General features: G+C 41.4%; 1 protein-coding gene across 1 annotated transcript in view; it reads left to right on the top strand.

The window, feature by feature from the left end:
- The window catches only part of KDM4C (lysine demethylase 4C), a 418075-nt gene extending 407731 nt beyond the window's left edge, over positions 1-10344 (top strand). The window contains exon 22 of the mRNA XM_068552402.1: positions 9416-10344. Coding sequence (XP_068408503.1) covers positions 9416-9592 — 177 coding nt within the window. The 3' untranslated portion in view covers positions 9593-10344. The remainder of the gene's footprint in view (positions 1-9415) is intronic.
- The last annotated feature ends 257 nt before the right edge of the window (positions 10345-10601 follow it).

Genomic DNA, 10601 nt, shown 5'->3' on the forward strand with positions numbered 1-10601 from the left:
TTCAGAAACAGCCCCATTACCTTTTATGGTCTCACAGAATAAGCATAGCAATGGTGTATGATTAACTGATGCTGCTGGTAAACTGGTTTTATTATTGTATTTGAGAGGCTTACTTCTGCTGTCCTCACACAGTGGCAACGCTTTCACAGATGTTTTATTTTCTCCTTTAACTTTAGCACTTATAAAAGGGAAAGATTACTCAGAGGAAGTGCTTTGCCAAGAATGAATGAACCAAAACAGTTTTATCCTAACGGTAGAGGGTGCCCAGCCCATCCACAGTCTCTTACTTTTCTTCCTGAGTGAAGCTAGGAGCATCTGGGGGAATCCATGGAGGGAGCCTATCACCCTGGATGACCATCTCACGAGCTAGCAGGGAACATGCCCAGCTTTGCACTTGGGTCCATTTTTAGTTTTCAAGCTTCTTTGTAATTGTTCCATTGTTTCTCTCTTCTTCATGATTGACCATGTGCTTTCAAGCCTTAAAAGCTGGACCCTGCCTGTGTCACTACCAGGGGAGGGGGCCTCTGTGACACAGTTGGTGTCATCTCAGTAAAAACCAGTTGGGAACACGTTTGAGGGGCAAAATAGGAAATTAGGAAGGAAGAATAGTACTTTAAAGTAAGCTTTACCTGGAGGGAGGAATCAAAATGGTGGAGGAATAGGACTTAGAGCTCACCTCCTCCCACAAATACATCAAAAACACATCTACAAGTGGAACAATTCACACAGAACATCTACTGAACGCTGGCAGAAAACCTCAGATTTCTGTAAAGGCAGAAAAACCTCCACGTAAACCAGGTAGGACAAAAGAAAAGAGGAATTGGGATGGGACCTGTGCCCCAGGGAGGGAGCTATGAAGGAGGAAAGGTTCCCTCGCCCTGGGAAGTCCCCTCACTGGTGGGGAGATCAGCCTGGATGGAGGGGGAGCTTTGGAGAGCTCAGCAACCAGTTTGAGGAAGGCAAAACAGAGAGTGACCTACACAGATGGTTGGTAGTGCCGCCCTGAACTCCCCAGCCTGAGATGCTCATCTGCCAGAGCAGGCAGGGGCTGGGTGCTAAAGCTTGGGCTTTGGAGGTCAGACTCAGGGAAAGGACCAGTGCTGGCTGCACAGAGACAGCCTGAAGAGGCTGGAGTGTGGCAACTGAGGATGCACTCAGAAGAAGCCTGGGTCTGCCAGAGAGGCAAGGCACCATTGTTGGGGGATGCAGAGGAGAGGGGCAGGACTTGCCACAGGAGCTTCTTTCCCTGCGTGCACTCTCAGGCAACAGGACACCACCTATATGAGTTCTGGGGGCAGGCATGAGCCACCGCTGTCATCGTGAGCTCCAGAGGTGGGCATGGGCTGCTGCGGCCACTGAGAGACCCATGAGCAGGTGCCAATCGCTGGCCCTGCCATCTTGCGGGCATGCAGGCCACTGCTGGGAGACCCACAAGTAGGCACTGATCACTACCCCAGGGTACCAGGAGTGAGCACGGGTCACCACAGCTGCCCACCCCATATCAAGGGGATAACAGCCAGCACACATTGAGGAAAGAGCAGGAAGTATCCAAACTAAAAGCAGCCCCTCGATTCCAACAACATGGCAGAGTAGAAGGACTGCAGCTCACTTCCTCTCACGAAAACACGAAAATCACAATTAACTGGTGAACAACCATTGACAAAAAAGACTGGAACCTACCAAAAAAGATATTTTACATCCAAAGACAAAGAGGAAGCCACAACAAGATGGAGTGAGAGTTCTGAGCCTCACGTCATGCTCCCCAGCCTGAAGGTCTGGCATTGGGAGGAGGAGCCCCCAGAGCATTGAGCTTTGAAGGCCAGTGGGGCTTGAGTGCAGGAGTTCCACAAGACAGGGGGAAACAGAGACTTCACTCTTAGAGGGCACACACAACGTGCACTGGAACCCAGCACAAAGCAGTGACTCCATAGGAGCCTGGGCTAGACCTACCTGAGGGTCCTGGAGGGTCTCCTGGAGAGGAGGGTGTTGGCTGTGGCTTACTGTGGGGGCAAGGACTCTGGTGGTGGAGGCCCCAGGGAATACTGATCAGTGTGGGTTCTCTTGGAGGTTGCATTTTTTGGCACTGAGACCTGGCCCCACCCAATAGCCTGCAGGCTCCAGTGCTGGGACGCCTCGGGCAAAACCACCAGCAACGGGGGGGGGGGGGGGGGGGGACACACAGCCCCACCCATCAGCAAACAGGCTGCCTAAACTTGTACTGACCTCACAGCCACCTGTAAACACACCCCTTGACATGGCCTTGCCCACCAGAGGGACAAGACCCAGCTCCACCCGCCAGTCCCTCCCACCAGGAATCCTGCACAAGCCCCTGGACCAAGCTCACCCACCAGGAGACAGATACAAGAAGGAAGAGGAACTATGATCATGCAGCCTGCAGAAAGGAGACCACAAACACAGAAAGTTAGACTAAATGAGACAGTTGAGAAATGTGTTCCAGAAGAAGGGACAAGATAAAAACCCAGAAGAGCAACTAAGTAAAGTGGAGATAGGCAAATATACATGAAAAAGAATACAGAGTAATGATAGTAAAGATGATCCAAGATGTTGGAAAAAGAATGGAGGCACACACTGAGAAGATACAAGAAATATTTAACAAAGACCTAGAAGATTTAAAGAACAGAGAGGAACAATACAAAAACCAAAGTGAGAAATACACTAGAAGGAAACAATAGCAGAATAAATGAGGCAGAAGAACTAATAAGTGAGCTGGAAGAAAGAGTAGTGGAAATCACTGCGTTAGAACAGAATAAAGAAAAAAGAATGAAAAGAAAGGAGGACAGTCTCAGAAACCTCTAGGACAACATTAAATGCACCAACATTCACATTATAGGGGTCGCAGAAGCAGAAGAGAGAAAGGACCTGAGAAAATATTTGAAGAGATAATAGCTGAAAACTTCCATAATATGAGAAAAGAAACAGTCACCCAAGTCCAAGGAAATGCAGACTCCCATACAGGATAAACCCAAGGAGGAACACACCAAGACATATAGTAATCAAACTGACAAAAATTAAAGACAAAGAGAAAATATTAAAAGCAACAAGAGAAAAGCAACAAATAAAATGCAAGGGAATCCCATAAGGTTATCAGTTGATTTCTCAGCAGAAACTCTGCAGGCCAGAAGGGAGTGGCATGATATATTTAAAGTGATGAAAGGAAAAAACCTACAACCAAGAATACTCTGCCCAGCAAAGCTCTCATTCAGATTCAATGAAGAAATCAAAAGCTTTACAGATAAGCAAAAGCTAAGAGAATTCAGCACCACAACCAGCTTTACAATAAATGCTAAAGGAACTTCTCTAGGCAGAAAAGAAAAGACCACGACTAGAAACAAGAACATTACAAATGGGAAAGCTCACTGGTAAAGGCAAACATACAGTAAAGGTAGGAAATCATCTGCACACACACAAATATGATATCAAAACCAGCAGTCATGAGCAGAGGATAGTACAAATGCAGGATATTGGAAATGCATTTGAAATTAAGAGACCAGCAACTTAAAACAGTCTTGTATATATAGAGACTGCTATATCAAAACCTCATGTGATCTGAAAACCAAAAATCTATGATAGATATGCACACAAAAAAGAAAAAAGCAACCCAAATACAACACTAAAGATAATCAGATCACATGAGAAGGGAACAAAAGAGGAAGGGAAGAAAAAAGACTTACAAAAACAAATCCCAAACAATTAACAAAATGGCAATAAGAACATACATATTGATAATTACCTTAAATGTAAATGAATTAAATGCTCCAACCAAAAGACATAGACTGGCTGAATGGATACAAAAACAAGACCTGCATATATGCTGTCTATAAGAGCCCACTTCAGATCTAGGGACACATACAGACTGAAAGTGAGGGGATGGAAAAAGATATTCCATGCAAATGGAAATTAAAAGAAACCTGGAGTAGCAATACTCATATCAGACAAAATAAACTTTAAAATAAAGACTATTACAAGAGACAAAGAAGGACACTACATAATGATCAAGGGATCAATCCAAAAAGAAGATATAACATTGTAAATATATATGTACTCAACATAGGAGCATGTCAATATATAAGGCAAATGCTAACCGCCATAAAAGGGGAAATTGACAGTAACACAATAATAGTGGGGGACTTTAACACCCCACTTACATCAATGGACAGATTATCCAGACAGAAAATCAATAAGGAAACACAGGCCTTAAATGACACATTAGACTATATGGACTTAATTGATATTTATAGGACATTCCACCTGAAAGCAGCAGAATACACATTCTTCTCAAATGCACATGGAACATTCTCCAGGATAGATCACATGCTGGGTCACAAAGCAAGCCTCAGTAAATTTAAGAAAATTTAAATCATATCAAGCCTCTTTTCCGACCACAAGACTATGAGATTAGAAATCAATCACATGAAAAAGACTGCAAAAACCACAAACACGTGGAGCCTAAACAATATGTTACTAAACAACCAGTGGATCACTGAAGAAACCAAAAAGGAAATCAAAAAATACCTAGAGACACATGATAACAAAGAGACAACAATCCAAAACCTATGGGATGCAGCAAAGCAGTTCTAAGAGAGAAATTTATAGCAATACAGTCTTACCTCAGGAAACAAGAAAAATCTCAAACCTAACAACAACCTAACCTTACAGCTAAAGCACCTAGAGAAAGAAGGACAAACAAAACCCAAAGTTAGTAGAAGGAAAGAAATCGTAAAGATCAGAGCAGAAATAAATGAAATAGAGATGAAGAAAACAACAACAAAAATCAATGAAACTAAAAGCTGGTTCTTTGAGACGATAAACAATTGATAAACCTTTAGCCAGACTCATCAAGAAAAAAAGGGAGAGGGCTCAAATCAATAAAATCAGAAATGAAAAAGGAGAAGTTACAACTGACACCACAGAAATACAAAGGATCATAAGAGACTACTACAAACAACTATATGCCAATAAAATGGACAACCTAGAAGAAATGGACAAATTTTTAGAAAGGTACAACCTTCCAAGACTGAACCAGGAAAAAATAGAAAATATGAACAGACCAATCACTGAAATTGAAACTGTGATTTTAAGACTTTTAACAAACAAAAGTCCAGGACCAGATGGCTTCACAGACGAATTCTATCAAACATTTAGAGAAGAGGTAACACCTATCCTCTGAAACTATTCCAAAAAAATTGCAGAGGAAGGAAAACTCCCAAACTCATTCTGTGAGGTCACCATCACCCTGATACCAAAACCAAAGATACCACAAAAAAAGAAAATTACAGGCCAATATCACTGATGAACATAGATGCAAAAATCCTGAACAAAATACTAGCCAACCGAATCTAAGATCAACTGGGATTTATTCCAGTGATGCAAGGATTCTTCAATATTCGCAAATCAATCAGTGTGATATACCACATCAACAAACTGAAAAATAAAAACCATATGATCATCTTGATACAGAAAAAGCTTTCAACATCCATTTATGATAAACACTCTCCATAAAGTGGGCATAGAGGGAACCTACCTCAACATAATAAAGGCCATATATGACAAACCCACAGCTAACATCATTCTCAACAGTGAAAAGCTGAAAGCATGTCCTCTAAGATCAGGAGTGAGATAAGGATATCGACTCTCACCACTTTTGTTCAACATAGTTTTGGAAGTCCTAGCAGGGCCATCAGAGAAGAAAAAGAAATAAAAGGAATCCAAATTGGAAAAGAAGTAAAATTGTCACAGTTTGCAGATGACATGATACTATACATAGAAAATCCTAAAGATGCTGCCAAAAAACTACTAGAGCTCATCAATGAATTTGGTAAAGTCGCAGAATACAAAATTAATACACAGAAATCTCTTGCATTCCTATACACTAACAACAAAAGATCTGAAAGAGAAATTAAGGAAACAATCCCATTTACCATCACATCAAAAAAGAATAAAATACCTAGAAATAAACCTACCTAAGGAGGCAAAAGACCTGTACTCTGAAAACTATTAGGATGTTGATGAAAGAAATTGAAGATGACACAAACAGATGGAAAGATATACTGATACCATGTTCTTGGATTGGAAGAATCAATATTGTCAAAATGACTATACTACCCAAAGCAATCTACAGATTCAACACAATCCCTATGAAATTACCAACGGGATTTTTCACAAAATTAGAATGAAAAATTTTACAATTTGTATGGAAACACAAAAGACCCCAAATAGCCAAAGCAATCCTGAGGAAGAAAAACAGAGCTGGAGGAATCAGGCTCCCTGACTTCAGACTATACTACAAAGCTACAGTCATCAAAACAGTATGGTACTGGCACAAAACAAACATATAGATCAATGGAACAGGATATAAAGTCCACAGATAAACCCACACACCTATGGTCACCCAGTCTATGACAAAGGTGGCAAGAATCTACAATGGAGGAAAGACATTCTCTTCAGTAAGTGGTGCTGGAAAACTGGACAGCTACATGTAAAAGAATGAAATTAGAATATTCTCTAACACCATACACAAAAATAAACTCAAAATGGATTAAAGATCTAAATCTTAAGGCCAGATACTATAAAACTCTTAGAGGAAAACATAAAGAGAACACTCTTTGACACAGATCGCACCAAAATCTTTTTAATCCACCTCCTAGAGTAATGACAATAAAAACAAAGTAAACAAATGGGACCTAATTAAACTTAAAAGCTTTGCACAGCAAATGAAATCATTAAAAAAAATGAAAAAACAGCCCACAGAAATGGGAGAAAATATTTGCAAACGAATCAACAAAGGATTAATCTCCAAAATATATAAACAGCTCATGCAGCTCAATATTAAAAAATACAAACAACCCAATCAAAAAACGGGCAGAAGACCTAAACAGACGTTTCTCCAAAGAAGACATACAGATGACCAAGAGGCACATGAAAAGCTGCTGAACATCACTAATTATTAGAGAAATGCAAATCAAAATACCATGAGGTATCACCTCACACCAGTTAGAATGGCCATCATTAAAAAGTCTACAAACAACAAATGCTGGAGAGGGTGTGGAGAAAAGGGAACCCTCTTGCACTGTTAGTGGGAATGTAAATTGATACAGCCACTATGCAATACAGTATGGAGGATCTTTAAAAAACTAAAAATAGAACTACCATATGATCCAGCAATCCCACTCCTGGGCACATATCTAGAGAAAACCATAATTCAAAGAGATACATGCACCCAAATGTTCATTGCAGCACTATTTACAATAGCCAAGACATAGAAGCAACCTAAATGTCCTTTGACAGAGGAATGGATAAAGAAGATGTGGTGTATACACACACACACACACACACACACACACACACACACACAATGGAATGTTACTCAGCCATAAGAAGAATGAAATAATGCCATTTGCAGCAACATGGATGGACCTAGAGATTATCGTACTAAGTGAACTAAGTCAGAGAGAAGACAAATATATGATATCACTTATATGTGGAATCTAAAAAAAAATTGTGTAAGTGAACTTATTTACAAAACAAACAGACCCACAGACTTTGAAAACAAAAGTATGGTTACCAAAGGGGAAATGGGGGGGGGAGGGATAAATCAGGAGTTTGCGATTAACACATACACATTACTATATATAAAATAGATAACAAGGACCTATTGTGTATAGTACAGGGAACTCTACTCAATATTCTGTAATAACCTATATAGGAAAAGTATCTGAAAAAGAATGAATATATGTATATGTATAACTGAATCATTTAGCTGTACACATGAAACTAACACAGCATTGTAAATCAGCTACACTCCAATATAAAATAAAAGTTAAATTAAAAAAAAAGTGAGCTTTACCTGAGCGTAACGGAAAAAGCCCACATTCCTTTGCCTAGCTATCACTTACTGAGCAGTGACTGTATCAGGGCACATTCCTTGCTGTTGGGAACATGTATAAAATTCAGTTCATAGTCCCTAATATCCTCACCGTGAAGGGGTTCAAGGCACCCCCTATGGGGAGACACTTACCTACCCCTTATCTCTGCCACTGCCCTCATTCTACTGCATTGACATGTGGAGTGTTACAGGAACCCAAAAGAAGGAACCTCACGCTTGTCAGTGGCAGAGAGGATAGGATATCTTCTATGCAAAGGAAACAGTACATCTAAAGATGGAGGGGCATAAACCAGTAAGGTGTGGCCGGGAATTGCAAATAATTCAGTCTAATCCAAGCATGGGGTAGGATTATGCCTGGTTATGTATGTCCAGCCTAGGAAGCGTAGACATCATCTTGAAGGCAGTAGGGCTACTGAAAGACTATTAGCAAGGCTGTCATATAATCAGAGATTTTAGAGAGCTTTCTTCTAGTGGTGCTGTGAAAAATAGACTGGGGTGCAGCATTTGTTACAGTGGTTTAGGAGAGGAAGTGTGAGGGCCATGGGGTCAGTAGGGTTAAAGAAGAAAGGATGGAGGGCTTCAAGGTACATGTAAGAGGGGCCCTGGATAGGGTAGGGACAAGGGGAAGTTTACAATAACTTTCAGGTTTCCGATTAGTGTAGCTAGAATTGATGGGGATGGTGCTGCCGTTCATTGAATACAGGAAGGACAGAGATGGAGAAGGAAGACTTGGAGTTCACTTTAGGTTGGGTTGGTTCAAAGTGCCTCCAGTATAAACACTTTGAGATGCCTGCTGGGCTGTTGGACATGTTTGCAGGCCTGAGCACAGGTGGAGGTCTGAACTGGGGCGAGAGATGTGAGCATCTTTGTGGTTGATGTTGAAATTGAAGTTGTGAGTGTGGGCAGGCAGGCCCGGGGAGCATATGTGGCAAGGAAAAGGCCACACGCAAAGCCTCAGGGGCATGAGAGTTGAGCAAATAGTTAAGAAAGGGGAGCCGCTGAGACATCCACGGTGAGCAGCCAGAGGAGGAGGAGGAGAGGCAGGAGGAGGGCTTACAAAATGACAGCTTCATGCAAGAGTTAGGTGACAGAGTAGTCACATAAATTTAGGGTAGAGAAGTGTCCTAGGAACTAGGACTCGAGCAAGGACAGTTTCAGGGAAGTGGTGGGGACAGAGGCCCAGAGGTAAATAGGAATAGGGGTGAATTAGAGATGACTGTGGACAAATTTGTCATATACCTGGTTGGGCAGGAGCCAGAGGGGGCATGAAGAGTGAGGGAGATTTAAATGAGAAGAATTTAGTCCTGCTCATGTTGGGGAAAGTCCCTGGGGGTTGGTGATCCTGAAGAAAACTGAGCTAAATGGAAGCAGGTGGGGAGGCTCCAAGGCCCCTGCATGGGGCCTTCTCTCTGGGCCTCAGCACCCTCCCCACTGCTGACTGAGTCCGATCTTTGTCCGTTCTTATGCTGTCAAGTGCCTGCCCTTCTGCAGTGTAACACTGGCTGTTCTTAGTCCACAGCCTCTGATATGCGATTTGAAGACACATTTTATGGAACAGACATAATCCAAGGGGAGAAAAAGAGACAGAGAGTGCTGAGCTCCAGGTTTAAGAACGAATATGTGGATGACCCCGTCTACCGCACGTTTTTGAAGAGCTCTTTCCAGAAGAAGTGTCAGAAGAGGCAATAGTCTACCTACACTGCTGCAGGCAACAGAATGACTTGGGCTAGAAGAGGAACGATGAAGGGACAGCCTGGGACTGTGCCATGTGTTTCGCTGGGGTAGGTGACGGGCTGTGTCTCTGACAGTGGAAAATTAGGCTTCCCAGAGTTTGGTCACCAAAACCACAAAATACGCATTATTAATTGGATACCACAATCTGAAGTTGTCTCCTAGTCAGTCTTGCATTTACTTCTGAGCAGTTGTCTCCTGTGATCCCAAAGAATTTTTCTAAGTAGAAGGGAATAATAGTGAATCACCCATCAAAAAAAGCCACTGCCAGAGGAGGTGGATCCCCACGTGTGGCTTACTTAGTCCCTATTCAGGAGCCACATGGAGACTTCTCTCCTCAACCCTAGCAGGTGGGAGCCTCGATTCCCAGGTGGGAGGGTGATAATTTATATATTTTCCACAGTCAGGGAAGGACTCTCACTTATTTGTTTTAAATGGCAGTTTTTATAAAACATTTTTAAAACACAAATGGCATGTATGGTAATAAGATTTACCCATATGCTATCTGCATTTCCCTTGTACAGAAATTTTACATTTTTTAATATCCGTTTTACTTTTGATTGTGTCTGATGAGAACTGAGTTGTTGGCCTTTGTGAAGTTTTTGGCTCTTGAGAAAGAATTCTTATGAATTGTATGGGAATTTTATATATTTAAAGAGGGAGATCTGGGGCTGTTATTTTTAAATACTTTTTTTCCATAATACATATTCTGAGTAGATATTTATAAAATATATGTTTCTTTCATTATGTGTTTGTAAGATTAGAGTTTAAAATAAATATGCTTTGATGCATAGTTTTGAAGTAATATGATTTTTCCTTTTTGAAACAGCTTGGAAATGTACTAGTGTTTAAAAATAAAGATTTCCATTTTCTCCAATCCTGTCTTCTAACTTGCTTATTTGTCTAGGTTTAAACCTATAGAAAACAAGTTTTTTGGGGGAGCTGCCTTTGTGGACATTCTGGAGCC

This window comes from Eschrichtius robustus, chromosome 10 (assembly GCF_028021215.1).
Source record: "Eschrichtius robustus isolate mEscRob2 chromosome 10, mEscRob2.pri, whole genome shotgun sequence".
In the NCBI taxonomy this organism is placed as follows: Eukaryota; Metazoa; Chordata; class Mammalia; order Artiodactyla; family Eschrichtiidae; genus Eschrichtius; species Eschrichtius robustus.